The sequence below is a fragment of the Eupeodes corollae genome, chromosome 1 (assembly GCF_945859685.1).
Source record: "Eupeodes corollae chromosome 1, idEupCoro1.1, whole genome shotgun sequence".
NCBI lineage: Eukaryota > Metazoa > Arthropoda > Insecta > Diptera > Syrphidae > Eupeodes > Eupeodes corollae.
This window is the reverse complement of record NC_079147.1, coordinates 109,093,810-109,109,570: the sequence shown is the minus strand read 5'-3', so window position 1 is coordinate 109,109,570 and position 15,761 is coordinate 109,093,810. Positions and strand designations below refer to the sequence as shown.

Sequence of the window (15,761 nt, the reverse complement as noted above, 5' to 3'; positions counted from 1 at the left end):
TGTCACCAAACAGCACTCAACCAGCTTTAGGTATAGGTTAGGTTAGGTATCAGTACCAGCAAGCTCAAGCGCGCGGCATGAACACAAGCCATCATCACAAACGGAACACAAAATTATATATTTAAAGTGAGCTATAAATTATCATTGAATAAGAAATAAGTCAACGAAATGGCCTGGCCTGGCCCTCTTTATGTATAACCCAGGGCTAACTTGAAAGACCGCCAGCTCAGTTGAGTTTAGCTCAGCTCAAGCCATGGCACTGGCACATCATTGAGCCGCACAGAGCGTTGCATTAGTAACATCAGCAACATCAGTATAAGCATGAAAAAACCAACAACATCAGCAAAAGCAGTAGCAGCAGCATAAGAAGCAGCAAACAGCTGCCGAACAATGGCGATACGCGTCAACCGTGGCATCAGAAACTAACAAAAACAAAAAAGAAACAAAATCGAAACCGAAATATGCCTTGTAACCTTAAATCAATTCAATTGCCACCCAGTATTTGTGTCCGCAAAGCCTTGAGATAGTTCAGGGGGAGAACAATATAAAGAAGCACAAAAGAAGTAGAAAGACTTCCGTTCCAACGCGATCAACGGATGGATGGTCCTCGTTGCGCTGCGCGGTGCTGATGCACTGTGCTGGCTCGAATGGTAATTAGGAGGGTATATTCAAGTTAAATGTGTCTCCTGTGCTGTCCAACCGCGAACCATGCAAAAGTTTTTGCGCTGTCCAACTTTCAGCTCAGAAGTATTACAAAGGTGTACCTATACCTATACATACCTACCTACTGACCGCTTCAAGGAGTAATGGAACTTTCTTCCTTCTTCAGGCGACAAAACAAAAAATAAAACAAACAAAACAAAAGAATAAAGATGGCTGCACATCATTCAAATTGCTGCTGCTGTTGCTACATACAAACCTATAGAAAGGTAGTCTTCTTGAATGGTCTTCAAATACCACAAAAGACTAAAAAAAGAAAACGAAGACGGAGACGGAGACCAAGTTGCGATGAGACGGTGAAAAACCCTCGTTAATTAATTTAAATATTTATGTTCACCGTTTAACACTCAATCTGAAGGTTTTAGATAGGAAATTTATGGAAATCACCAACCAGCAGAAGCAGCAGCAGCCGCAGAAGCACCAGAGAGGAGGGGCTGCGGCCGGGCCCCGCACATATATGCATTTACAGGTAAGAGAATAGAGATGCAGATGATGGGCATCACCATCACCATCAGCATCAGCAGAGATACGATATAGGCGCACTATAATCTTTCGTGTCAATTTGGGGTCTTTTTCTTTTGGGATATTGGATGATGATGATATGGAGGTGATGGCGCCACGCATCCCACAAAACAACAATCAAAAAAGCTATCACATATGTGATACTTTCGAATTTGGGAAATCAGAGTTATTCTTCATTTGGAAGGTAGGTCGTAGGTCCATTCGGATTTGGATTCATTCCCTCTCTCTTGGAATTTTTCTTGGAATCAAAAAAATATATAGACGACGACGGACAACGACAACGAAAATGACCACAATGTCGAGACAGACGACACTATTATGACATTTGAGATGTCCAATTCAATGAATGTCTCTTGAAAACCACCCTGGAGATAGAAAAATTTACATAAAACTCACGCGTGCAGGCAATCGATTTTCTTCATAACAAGAAATTCCCAAAAAAAACCTTTTTTCTCAGATTCTTTTTTCTTTTTCTTCTTATTTTTTGTTTTATGGATTCTTCTTTATTTTCTAATGATTTGTTTTGTGTAATTAAGAAGGCTCCTCTTTGGATGAAGGTTTTGGTTCTCATCTTTCTCATCAAAATTTATATAAAAAAATTGGATGAAAAATAGAGGTCTGATATTATATTTTTTAATTGACGAATATATATGTAGGGACAACTTTACACGCCCTTTTGGCTATAATATTGGCAAGGAATTTGGTAAGAAAATGTGCACAAGATGGTATCCTGAGAGAGATGATCGAAAAACTGAAGATCTCAACTCATCATAACAACGACGACGCGATGTTAAAGGGTTAAAATAAGGTTATTCACCTTTTGTTAAAAAAATTGTATGGTCTTGTTCAGAAACCGTTTAAACAATTTAACCTAAGGGTAGAAACTTATATCGGTTGTTCCTTTGTTTTTAGAAATCTTCTCATTTATTTCCTAAGTTTTATGTTTATAAAATTTGCAGTTCGTTGTAGATACTTACCAGTCTTCGCTTTGGCTTTATCAGTGGTCGATTTTGTCCATTCATTTTATAATACAATCCACATGCATTACATAGATAATGTCCGGTTCCGTCTCTTCGCCATAATGGCGTTGATGTGGCGCCACAGTTTACACATTCTCGTCCTTCTGTTAAATTAAGAGAAAAAGAAAGAAAAAAAAAAAACAAAATATGAAAAATCAAAAAAGAAGGAAAATTTATATCTCATAGATATTTTTTAAATTTTTAAAGAATGGAAAACGTTTAAAAAAATTGATTAAGTTTAATAAGTATGACTTTTGTAATTTATTGTTTTTATATAAAAATATTTATTTTTTTGTTTTCAAATTGAATCAATGGTAAAAAAGCAAACAAAAGCAATATGAGGAACGATCATGATTTCAATAACTGGTGTTAACAGGGCTTAAGTCTGCTATCGCCTTTTGTTCTCTAAAACAAGACAAGTTTGTAAAAACTTGGAAGTAACGAATTGCAGTGTGGTTGCTACGAACTGTCAAACTCTATTTGCGTTCCACATACACTACATACACATCCACACTGCAACGAATAAATTGTTCGCGCTCAAATTAACCCCAAAATTATACAACTCTTGTTTTGTTTGTCGAAAAGGGTAATTATAAATTGACAATTTGTCGCTGTCTGCGGATAGAAATAAAGCTCATGTGAAAGAAAAGTCAAAATATGCGATCTTCCAAAGTTCGCAGTTCGTAGCTCATGTACAAGATGTTTTACTAACCGCTGTTTCTTTAGGCTAAAAAAGCAGTTGAGTAGTAAAGACCAAAGTGTCGCTATATAAGAGAATCATCATCCCAGTCCTGCTTTACGGTCCAAAAGCATAGACTATGACAAAAGCGGATGGAAGCACCTAGGGCTGAACGGGCTGCACAGCGACATAGACTTAACCAGAAGGGTAAAAGTCCAACAACTGCGGTGGCTTGGTCATGTAGAGCACATGGAAGCAAATACTTCGACCCGGAAAGTCTTCGAATCCACACCCACAAGACAGTAGAGGAAGACCCGTGGATCATGTGGTGCCCACATGTGGAAAGTGATCCCACCCAACTTAGTGCGCACAACTGGAGACATCTACCTAGGGAGAAGTTTAGTTGGCCCTAGTTCACACAGGACTGTAGCATCACCTTAAGTAAGTTACTAAAATGTTAACGTTGGAAAGATGTTACAATTTTTTAAATTTTGTCTTGATAATTTACTAAAATGAGCTTAAAATTTTACTTAAAGTTCTGAAATGTGTTCAAAGTAGTTAGTAGCAGCAGGAGAAGACCCAGCAAAGTCCATTATTGTGGTACTAAAGATGACATCTTGTGCCGATTAAAAAACATTAAATTTCTTGAACTTATTATTATTTGAACCTTTTGCCCTATTTTCCCAGATACTATAGGGATTCTAATTTCTAATAGGAAATAGCTGATCTCACAATTCTTCTGTGAAACTTCGAACTATTGTTTATTTTCTATGAAGAATAAGAGTTTCTAGGTTCTCTATTGAAAGTAAAGTCTGGGAACCTTGGTGGCTACGAGATGTCCCCAAAGGGACTGATAAGTTTTCTAGAACTTCAAGAACTGATAAGTTTCAAGAACTTCGAAAACTTCCCGAAGCAAAATCATCTAATCTCTAGCCGTGTGTCAAACCATCTTGTTGGTTGAAAGCGATGAATAAACTTACAGGTTCGTCAAAATGAAATCATTCGTCAGTAATTGTCACTATTGACATTTGTCGCCTTGATTCTTGGAGTTCTTGGAACCCAATAATGGCAGCTTTGTTTATTAACGTGCCCTGAAAATGAGCCTCGTTTAAAATTTCATGAAAAACCGCTCTTGGAAGTCGCAGTGAGGCTTCTTTTTTTGTATCGAAAGTCATGGATTTTTACGTAAACTCTCTTCAACCACTTCAATATTTTAGGGAGTCCTTGAAGATCGACTGGGGCCCGGAATATTAATAGCCTAAGTGTCTTTGACCATCACTTATTCGTCAAATACCGAAGTATGATCAAAACTGTAGACGCGCAGTTACGTACGAATCCTAACGAATCCTTACTCTTGAAAAATGGCTCAATTCCGAACGCATGATGCTCGCTTGGGCACTGACTGAGAAATCTGCACGATCACTGATTATAATGACAAGACCCCCCCCGCACCGTTTAGTAGTTTTTGAAATAATCGTATTTCATAATACGTAATACAAAAATCTTCCCCAGACACCCTGAGACTTTTCTTAAACGAAAAATCAAAATTGAAAAAGTCTAATCACAACTTTCGAATTGGTTCTGTGTTAGCAATTCGGCTGTGTAAGGGCAGCTTTAGATGAGTATAACTCCTTCTAGTGAAAATTTCATATCAACGAAATTCATAATTGTTTTTTGTTCTGGTATTTTTTGTTTGTTTTTATTTAAAAATTGCTACAAGTAAAATCATTAATAAAGTGCACTACATCACTGACCACTTGATTTATTAGATTGAGGCTTCCCAAATAATTATGCAACAAATACCTTACTCTACTAATTCTCTAGACTCCGTAACTTCTTTACGGTGCTTTTGCTATTTCTCGCTCGTTTACATATATTAAAAGAGAAGCACATTGCGATTTTTTATTGTTGTTGCCATTATAAACAAATAACCAACTTTAAGGTCTTAAGGTAGAAGCGCATGGTGGAATTTGTAGTCGTAGTTAGTTTCTGAGTTTCTGTTGTTGTAGGTGGTTTTAAGTCATTTCCTTTTATTTTAATTTTGTTTTTATTTTTTTTAAGTTATTAAAATGAGAGAATGTATCCATCATTTCCGCTTCCATGGTTTTTTCTCCTTTTCTTCATAATATAATAAAGGTCTTAGTCACCCGCGCACTAAAACCACCAAGAATTCGAAGAGAGTGCGTTGAACAACAGCTACATACTCGTACATACATATGTATGGTAGATAGTTTTTTGTAGCTGATGATGTTACTACGGCTGCGACTTGTGGCTAAGACTGGTTAACAATTTTCAGCCCCCAAAAACAACGTGTTCCCGCAGCATGACCGCGCGCTAAAGTCGAATGCAAATTAGCATTTAGGGTCATTAGTTTTGATGATACTCGTTGTTTGTGTGTCGTTTGATACATCCAAAGAGCTTTGCTTGCTCGTAACGTTGAGTACCTTTTTACTGTCTGTAAATATGTGCATTTTATGGGAAGTTGCATAGGCATAGAAGGTATCTGGTAAACCTTTAGATATTATTAGATGTGTGAAAGGTTTTTTCTAAAAAAGTCTAAAATAATTTAAATTGATAATTTAATTCATTCTATTTTATATCTATACATACTTCGTATATAGACATATGCATAATTAATTAAATTTAAGAATGACTTTTTGGATTAGTAACGCTTGGTGGTGAACTACAGAGTTAATTAAGCGATTCAAATGTCATTTTATTTGGCTCGAATCAGCTGTGAGCTGGTTACACAGACTTAATCAACTCAAGTCGTTATTACCAAAACAAATATTAATTTGTCTGTCTTTTTGTCTAAAGACTAGACTAAAATTGTATTGGACACTTTGTTTTAGACTCAAGTTGTCGTTGTTAAACAAGTTGTCGTTGTTAAACATAAGAGACAAAATACCTAAAAGGTTGTCACACAAAATCAAAAACCCGAAATGCATTTTCTTGACTTAAGACGTCCCATCCTTAAGAATCCCGCAATATTTTCTTAATTCAAGTAAAATAAAGATGAAGCTGAAGCTTTAAATTTTTAAATAAATGTCTTAATTAGAAAGTACTACCCGTGGCATTTTTAGTGCGTAGGACTGTCTAGGGTCTTGGGTTCAATGCCTGCCTGTGCCACCTAAAGTTTTGTTTTTCACGGATACTGCCTCTCACGAGGCATTGACACACCGCCAAGAGTAATTCTTGTCATAAAATGTGGTTTTTCAAATTAGTTTTTCGGATTCGGCTTAAAACAATATGTCCCCTTCATATCTGACAACATAACTCGCACACAGGAAAGATTAAGAATTGTAAGTCACTAGGCCCTAGTTCTCAATTTCTAAGAAAGTTCGAACTTCTTGAAGAGTAACTTTCCGAACGGTTGTAATCTTGAACGACTCCTACAGTTACCAGAAAAGTTTGGTTAAACATTTCACATTCATGTTGTACGGTTAAGGAGCCAATCTCTTCGGTTTTTGACAGGGTATACAATTCAACCTTCTTGCAGAGTAATTTTCTAAAAGGTTGTAATCTTGAATGACTCCTACAGTAACCAGAAAAGTTTGGTTAAACCTTTCACATTCATGTTGTACGGTTAAGAAACCAATCTCTACTGTATTTGACAGGGTATACTGATATGTATTCGTAATGCCGGAGGACCATAATCTCTTTGTTGAAGAAAAAAGTCAAACATTGTGAGTTAAGAGCCATTATAACGGTATTTAAGCCCCAAACAATCAAAATGAGTAGAACAACTTTTTAAATTAGAACAGATTGTTATAAAAACTCAAGGTTTATTCAACATTCTCTATTTCTGTGCAGATTTTATGTGTGCTAAGATTATTTCAAAACAGAGTGGTACACAAAACACATGTGTTGTGCATCTATGTGTGTATAAAATCCTACAGAAGTATGTTGGTCGATTTTTATTAAAAATAAGTGTTCAATGAAAATTTTGAAATTTGAGCTTTTTGTCTCAAACGAAGAGGCTTCATTTAAAGAAAATAAGACGGAGAACTATTAATTGTAGTCACAGGTTGCATGAAGTTGCCGTGTACAGGAGGCTTTAGTATGTTTTACTTTAAAACAAAAAATCTATTTAAGTGTACATTTTTTAAATATAATTTGTTGACCATAGAAAGTGCTTGGAGCACCTTCCAATAATGGGTGATAACTTTTGCACAACTCTGTCGAAAAACACACAAAACTGATGGGCACTAAATAAAACTTGATGATTGATATCCAACTTCTCACTTAAAAACTGACATGAAAAATAAAACCAACATACATACATACAACTTAACATTCTTTTTCCGACTTTATAAGAAGAAGTAATATTTTGACATATCCTTTTTGTCAGAACCATTAATAACTCGCGATGAGTTTTACTTTCTTCTGGGGCTGATGTATAAATGGGGACATACATAAGCTTCATATTGAAAATACCTAAACTAAATATAATATTTCTTTAAAAAAGAACTGTCATACAGAGCGTTTGGTTTTTTATTGATCTGTCCACAAGGACATGCATGCAACAGCGCAGCTTTATAGTAATATTTTTTTTGAAGTTTTGTTCATTATGGATGGCTTCCGTCCATGGTGTCTTCCCTGACCAAATGTCATTAAACATTTTCTGTTTTTTTTTTTTATTTTTTTTTTTTATAAACAAACATACATACATACGAATGTATTGTATAGGTATGTTTGTATATTTTTGTATATTTTTATCATTTTTGTATGACTGTCTGACTGTCGCTGGGCTATGGTGTTGTGACACAATTCAGACACGATGTCCTTTATTTAAGGCGAACCCCTACCGAGTCGAGTTTCTTCTTCCTCATTCGTATAGTCGAATGTATGAAAGTATGTTTTAGGTTTTTAGTGATTTCAATTTCGTGGAAATCCGAAATCCCAACCAACCTGGGCCTTCTATATTTTTATTTAACCTGGTTCTGAATGTCACTTTTTGGTTCGTATAGATAGATATATAGTATGTTAAAAAATAAAGAACCCCAAGACTATGACGACAAATAAATCTTAAATACGTGCTACAACGATGATGTAGTGTAGTAGTAGATAAAATAAAAAATATAAAAATATTTACCACCAGGAATTTTAAGGATTGTCATAAACAGCTCGTAGCTTGTATAGTTTGTTTTTTTATACTTCATATAGGAAGGTGTAATAAGAATAGAATAATGATGATACTTTCTTACTAATTATTCACCGACTTAATCAGTGAGTATAAAAGTTAGTTCCTCATTTGTTTTATAACAAAAAAAAATAATAATAACAGAAACAGAAACACAGTTACTCAGTGGAATGTCAAACGATTTCAATTACAAGTTGTTTAATCGCACATATCACATTCTTATCGTCTGATGCGATATGATGGTCACTCGAAGTCACATTTGTGTTTGTATTTGGGGTGTGGGTTTTGTTATTTATTTAATTTTGTTTTATAGTGTTTTGCATAATGTTTTTGTTTTGTTTTTATTGTTCATTTAACAACTAATTAGCTGATACTCCAAGTCGATTTCTCGCTAGTCGCATATTAATGTCTGTCGCCAGCATAAACGCCACCAATTAAATAATTTTATATTTTTAAACAAACAAAAAAAGGGACAAATACAAAATCAAACCAGGCTCAGACTTAAGATGCTGGGTTGTCTTGGGATCTTTTAAAATCCATAATTCTCGATATTTTATGTTTTATTGCTTTTGGTTCGGTAGCAGTTAAATAAATTAAATTTTTATTAATTTACAAGTCAAATAAAAACAAGATAAGACAACCCAAAGGTATCTTCATATATAGCAAAGGTATACATATATGTATATGGATATTAGAGGATCGGGATCATCCAAAAAATATATGCATACTCATGTATATGTTAATACTGAACGGATATAAAATCACGCAATATAACAGATGCGACTTTAGGGAGAAAAGTATTGCCAACTTGGATAATTCCATATTAAAACACTTAAATTTTTTGAGGTCAAGTTGAGGGTTAACCTTAGTTTCATTTAATAAAAATGTCCTTAAAAAACTTTCAGTGGAAACAAACATTTGCAACTTAAGAAAGTATAGCTTTTAAGATGTTGCCTGGCAAAGTTTTTGTCTACAACACGTTAATGTTGTTTAAATGAGAATGTTGTTTAAATAAGAATGCATAAATATCAGTTGGTAACCATGGCAAGAAGCCTTTACTTCGAGGAATTCCGGTAAAATAATTATAACGAAGATGACCACTGGCTATTCAGTGAATTTTGTGTGTGTTTTTCTTTTTATTGTTGTTGTATAGCTGGATGGAGCTTCTATAAACTGCTATATTTTTCTTTCAGATACCATAAGATGCAGATGATGCTGCTGCTGCTGGTTACCTGATGGTGCTTACTGCTTATGGTTGATATAAAATATACAAATACGACGCTGAAGAACCATGCTGCACCGTGCGAGACAACACTGTGACAACACGACACGCGGACGACATATAAATTTGAAATCTTGTTGAAATGTCTCATGGAACGCGGCAGGCATGGTGCACAGTGGTCGCAGTCGAAGTCGCAGTTGTGGTCGCGGTTAATGGCATGGCCGTGGAAAATGATTTGCCTTCTGGCCAAACAACCCAACTAGCAACAACGTCTGGATGATGATGACGATGGTTTTCCTTATAGACCCTGACCCAGACAGTTTTTAAGAAAAAATTGTCTTCTTTTTTTTAAATTATTTTAGTTGTCGTTAAACTAAAAAATACACACAATTATAAACAGGTAAAACGGTAGATTTCAAAATTTTGATTTTTCCTTTTAATTTCATTTTTATTGTTTCTTGTTTGTTTTTTGGGTTGTTTTATTTTATTTTTGTTTTTGTTTTATTATTATTTCAAGACAATGTGTGGTGGATGCTGTTGTTGGTATATGAATGTGAACCTCTCTCTCACTATAGCCTAAGAGGGAAGCCATCCAGCCCAGCCAGCCAGCTATAAGGAATTCATTTTTTGTTTTATTGTATTTAAGTTGGTTTACCTGTTGGTTACGAGGTGACCGCTAATAAATCAGTAAGTTAATGATGTTGCCTTTAAACAACAAACAAAAAATGTAATAATAAGAATTGCTTTTGTTGTGTGTGACCTTTTCTACTGTGTCTCCTCAAGTCTTTTATAGCCTCCTCCTTTATTTTTTTGTATTTGTTATTTTGTGGGCAGTGTATCATAGTTGACATATTTTTTCTCTTATTTTTGGTTACAATTATTACGAAATATAACTGTAATTGGAAATAAGAGAACAGGAGTGAGTCTTTTTTCAAAGGAAAAAATCAGGGATACTTGTAGAGCGCTTCGAGGGCATTTAAAAGATTTATGTTTGTAACCAGGCGAGAGATTGACATGGTTTTTATAGACAAGGTTATACTAACAACAGTGAGTAATTATTATTACCTATAACCTTATTATATTGCCTATATAGCTACGTATAGCGAGAGAGAGATCGAGTGAATATTTTATGGTTTGATAAAGTGTAAATATACGTGTTTTTTGTTTTTTAAACATTAAAAAGGTCTTAGGGTTTTCTGATTTTTGAGAAGTCGAAGAATTTGGTTCTATTTCTCATTAAATATTTGAAGAAAAAAACAATAATTCAGAAAGGGATTATAATATGGGAGAATTTTAATATGATGTTTTGATGATTTTGGAAAAATTAGATTATTTTTTATTTGTTTCTCATTAATTTCAAAATGATGTTATATTCAAAATTTACTTTTATATTTTTGAATTTTCTTTTTAAATTATGTTCTTCTAAAATGTTTGTAACTTGGCCTATTTATATATTTAGTTGAACAAATTCTACAGGATTTAAAATAAAATCAAGTTCGGGTATCAGCTCTTTCATTTGTTATATGAATATTATGTTTTTCCTAAGAATTTCTATTATTAAATAAAGTTGAAACATATATGTAGATAAGGTTAATTTTTGTTCTTAAAACCTAGAAGACTTTCAAGTTAGTTCCTATAAGATTGAGAATGCCTTTGGCTTAATTGGTTTTCTAAGAGTTTTTTTTTTGGAAAATAATGTTTGACGTTCTTAATTGTTTGATTATTTTCTTTAATATTTAATTACACATACTGCGTGCATGAACGTATTTAATTTTGTTAATTTTTAATTTAATGTTTGTGGTTTTAAGGTATTATATATGTAGATATTCACACATAATTATGCGAATAAAAGCAAAGAGAGATCAAGTGCATGCACACACCACAATTAATTAATATTATAATTTAAATTTGTTTTTTTTTTATCAACATCAATCATTGATATCAGAAGCCGAAATCAACACAAAAGCTTAGCATAAAATTTTGTGTGCGTGAGCAAGACAAAGACACATGATGTGAGTAAACTTGAACAGAAAACAAAACATCACAAAAATTAAAAAGAGAAATAATAAGTGAACATAAAACGAAAATCGAAGAAATTTTTGAAACAATATAAAGATCAAAAAATAAATTCAACACTTAAATAAAATTAAATCATGAATATAAATCAACATAATGTTTTATTTTGATTTTCTCCTTTTTTTTGGTGTGTGTACAGAAAATAATAAACAAGAACAAAACAAAAATAGAATGCAAAGAATGTGGTAACTATCTGCACCTTGATGATGGGTTTTTTGAATTGAATGTGTATAGTTGCACCTGACTATAAGAGAGCAGACGAATAAAAAAGGCGCGGTATATAGACAAGTTATACCTCTGAGTATCATAACTTCAATAAAAATAAAATTAAAAGAACAACAACAACAATAAACGGTGTATGAGTGTGTTTATTTTTTTCAAGAGTTTAAGGCTATACGAGAGATGCGCCTAAAATACAATGAAAATAACCATAAAGGTTAACTGCATCGATTGGACACATGTTATTTCGAGCCGAGTAGTATCTTGTTGTGGGTACACGAGAGGATGACACAAAAGACATATACCAAAAACACAAAACAACCCAACAACAACAACAAAAACAGAAATAAAACACACAAAAATAAGCACAAACTGCGATAGTGCACAAGAGAAGAAGGCCTTGTAAAAATTCTGCTGGCTGATTGCAAAGACAGTTTTTAAAGACTCCACTTGTATAGATATAGGGAGTTTTTGGGAATCGAAAAGGAAAAAGAAGTCGTAAAGAAGGATTCTCAAGAAACAAACAAAAAAAAACGACACCACACAGAAGAACCTCATCGTCGTCGTCGTATCGTATCGTCGACTTCTTGGTTGTCGTTAAGACAAAAAGGCGCTGTCACCTGAAAATATATGTCCCAGCAAGCGTCAGTAAATTTTCCCATCCTGGTTGCTTACGAAGTTCCCTCTTTTTACTGATGCTGGTGCTTCTGTGTGCTGTGTGCTGTACCAGAATCATCCTATTCATTATTACGTTTATAGTTTGTTATTTTCGATTTTTGAACACACACAAAAAAAAGAAAAAAATACACGAGGTAAAATAATATGCGGGTGGTGTGGATTTTAAGGATAAGATATGCAAAGCTTCCTATAAACTCATCTCATCACAGTTCGAAAAGAAGCTGGTGCTGAAATTTGTGTCTGTTTTTGTTGCATACTTGAGATGGGTGGGTGAATTTTTGTTGTTGTTGTTGCTCTTCAAGGAATAATGTGCAGAAACATTTATTACTTTATGCAAGCAAAATTTATATAAAGGTATAAGAACTTAAGATATTTACGAGTAAGTGAAAAGAGGGCAAATTTCATGCGTCAGAATTTGTTCTCATGCTAATTCACGTCATTTTGTGATGATGGAAAAAAGTCATTATATATGGACCCGTATGGGGAGAGGATACATATGTAAATATGCGATTCACCTCAAATGAGGTGCGTGACTTAAAAAAAAAAACAGGAAATCGTGCTCAAGGGTGCAAAAAACATCGTGTGAAAGCCTTGAATCAAGGTGAGTTATTAAAATCCGTGTATTTCGTATTTTTCCTAAATTCATGTTTAGTTTGTTTTTGCAAAAATAAACGTACATAGTACACATACACTGAAGGTGATTGGAGTCCTGATTTTGCCGAAATTCTTGCAATAATTAATTTAAATAATTATTTCACACAAATTAAAGGACCTTAGTCTGTTTAGCTTTTTTTAGAAAACAAACATTTTTGTCGGATTAGAATAAAAAGGAAGTGTCAAGCAGTTTTAAGAAATGCACGTTGTGGATTGCAAAGTGTAATCTAAGATTTATTCTTCGTGTGAAAATACCCTCTGTCCTCTTATTATTTTTGGTCTTCTTTAAAACATAAAATTTTGTGTAAGAATATATAAACAAATTATCATAAATAAATGAGAGAAAAAAGAAACAAATGGGAAACTATACAGAATTGAATTGAACAAACAAACATTTAAACAAATAATATATAAAATAAGTAAAAAAAAAATAAAACATATACTTTAAGTTACTTTTTCTTCTTTTTTTTTGATATAAAAACAATAAATATTCACCCACACCATATGTATTTAGTCTTACCGGCACTTGTGCGTGGCTTCGTCCTTTGTGGTTTCACATCTTGGCTGCTCATACCCGCTTGCCTGGCTGCTGTTTGAAACATTCCAGCCGTTGCTGCCTGATGATGAGAGTGGTGATGATGGTGATGGTGATATGCTGCAGCATAACTAGGTTCATAACCAACACTGCCTCCTACACCTACACCGCCGCCACCTACCCCATATGCAGCTTGTGTACTATCAAATAAACTGCTTGCACCACCATTTAATGCTGAATTATTATTATTATTATTATTATTACTTGTTGAATGATTATTATTATTATTATTGTTGTTGTTATTATTATTATTGCTAGCCCCATGCGTATTGTGATTATTGCTGCTGGTATTGTTGTTGTTATTGCTATTACTGTTACCCGCATTCGTACCTTCGCGTTGTTTGGGCGCAGGAACTTGATTTGATACTCCACCGATGCCGCCTCCGCCACCAACTCCGACATTACCGTTTGGTATCGTTGGTTTGATATCCAATGCGCAACTTGTATCGTTAAGTGAGGTAGTTGATGCTTGTGCTTGATGCATGAATGCGTTCACAGCAGCCTAAAATTTGTGTTGATTTTTGTATGAAAAAAGAGAGAAAAACAACAAGAATTAATTTTTTTAAATTTTAAGGATGCAAAATTTTGCCAGAACTATGATCTATGAGCCTATTTCTATAAATTATTTAGGTTTAACGATGGTTTTAAACAAGCATCAATACAAATTATATTCGAAAACCTTTCACAACTTCATAATATTTGGTTAAATTGTAAAATGAAGATCGCTGCTCAACTCTTTCATTTTATATAATGTTCATTTCAATTTCATAAATTTTTTGGCATAATTCTGGCAATATACATTGAAATTGAAAAAAGATCTTAATTAATATAAAAACAAAGAAGGAACAAAACCGTTACCTGATATTCGGATGGGCCTGTTTGTACTGAATCGGGCGTAGAGTCCTTTGGCGGTGTTGGAGGGAATGGAAATGAATGCTGGCCCGTTTGATGGCTTTGTATTTGGCCGCCAATTTTATCCTGCGGATCCTGTGGACATGCAAACGGACTACCCCACGGACTGCCAGGCGGAAATGATTTATGATCGCTGGTTAACCATGAACTTAAGGGCGGATGAAAGTGTGGTCGGCATACCTGAGGCGATGTATGTGACGATGGCATTCGTGAAGCTAAAATAAAACAAAAAAAAAAAAACAAAAATTATTAGTTTATAAATATTTTTGTTATTTTCAAAAACACAACAAGAACAAAAGAAAGAAAAATAGGTATAGAATCAATATAAAATAAACCACCAGAGGGTATGTAATTTTTTGTAATAAACATTTTTGCTTTTTAATAGTTGAAATTACGCCAAAGAATAAGATCATACATCACCGCAATGGCGGCGGCGCATGGTGAGATGCAGCATCAGCAACAGCAGCGATCCTTTGAATATTGGCATCGACGATTCAAAAGTATGGTATGGGACTTCTTATCCAGGAGGCAAATACACCAGATAATAGTCCGTTTGCACAGAGCCCCAACTTGGGCCTCTGCACAGCCAGTATCCAACTCAAAGGAAAGAAAATAACGCAAAAATTCAGATGCAGATGTATGTATGGGCATTGTGCGGGCTGCCTGTTGTATTTCTGCTGCTGCTGCTGCTTTTGCTACGAACCGTTTTCTTTCTATATCGTTTGTGTGTGTATATAATTTCAAACACTTTTCGTGGACTGCGCGCGCAAGGAGATATAGCCGGAAGCTTCTGTTTGGCAGGGCGATTGTCATAAATTGTTTAATTTGTATCATAAACAATCGCGTTAAGACTTATTTCCCCCCAAAAAATAAAGGAGTTGGTATAGCTATGAGAGAAAGAGGAAGGGAGCGAGAAAGAACTTGCCGATAGCCCCAAAACCCGGTAAAGGCTTTTACGCAGCATATAATTTAACGGACACCAAGTGAGATTTATGCACGGATTTATGTAATATACCATCTAGGGATCAAGGGGATTTATTATAATATAGGAGCTTAAATCTCGAATCAGAAGCACTCAAATATGCGTGTAAAGCCTCTATGCAGGCCGTCGCTTCGATCGTCGTCGCAGAAACTAAAGTCAAAGTCATCGGCATCTATAACTTCAAGTGTCGCACCAAAAGAAAATGTATATATATACTCAAAGATATAGGTAATAGGTATAGTTCTCTGGCATTTGAGATGACTGATGCCATATCCTTCACATGATCCGTGTTGTCCATCTCTATACCAGATGATCGACGCGAATGACGGTGATCTGCCAC

The 15,761-nt window shown here is 34.5% G+C and overlaps 1 protein-coding gene across 1 annotated transcript in view; it reads right to left on the bottom strand.

Annotated features, from left to right (window-relative positions):
- The window catches only part of LOC129941441 (GATA-binding factor C-like), a 51,935-nt gene extending 37,286 nt beyond the window's left edge, over window positions 1–14,649 (bottom strand). Inside the window, exons 1-3 of the mRNA XM_056050066.1 lie at window positions 14,386–14,649; window positions 13,453–14,029; window positions 2,222–2,365 (exon numbers count right to left, since the gene is read on the bottom strand). Of these exons, the coding sequence (XP_055906041.1) occupies window positions 2,222–2,365; window positions 13,453–14,029; window positions 14,386–14,646 (982 nt within the window). The 5' untranslated portion in view covers window positions 14,647–14,649. The remainder of the gene's footprint in view (window positions 1–2,221; window positions 2,366–13,452; window positions 14,030–14,385) is intronic.
- Between the last annotated feature and the right edge of the window lie 1,112 nt (window positions 14,650–15,761).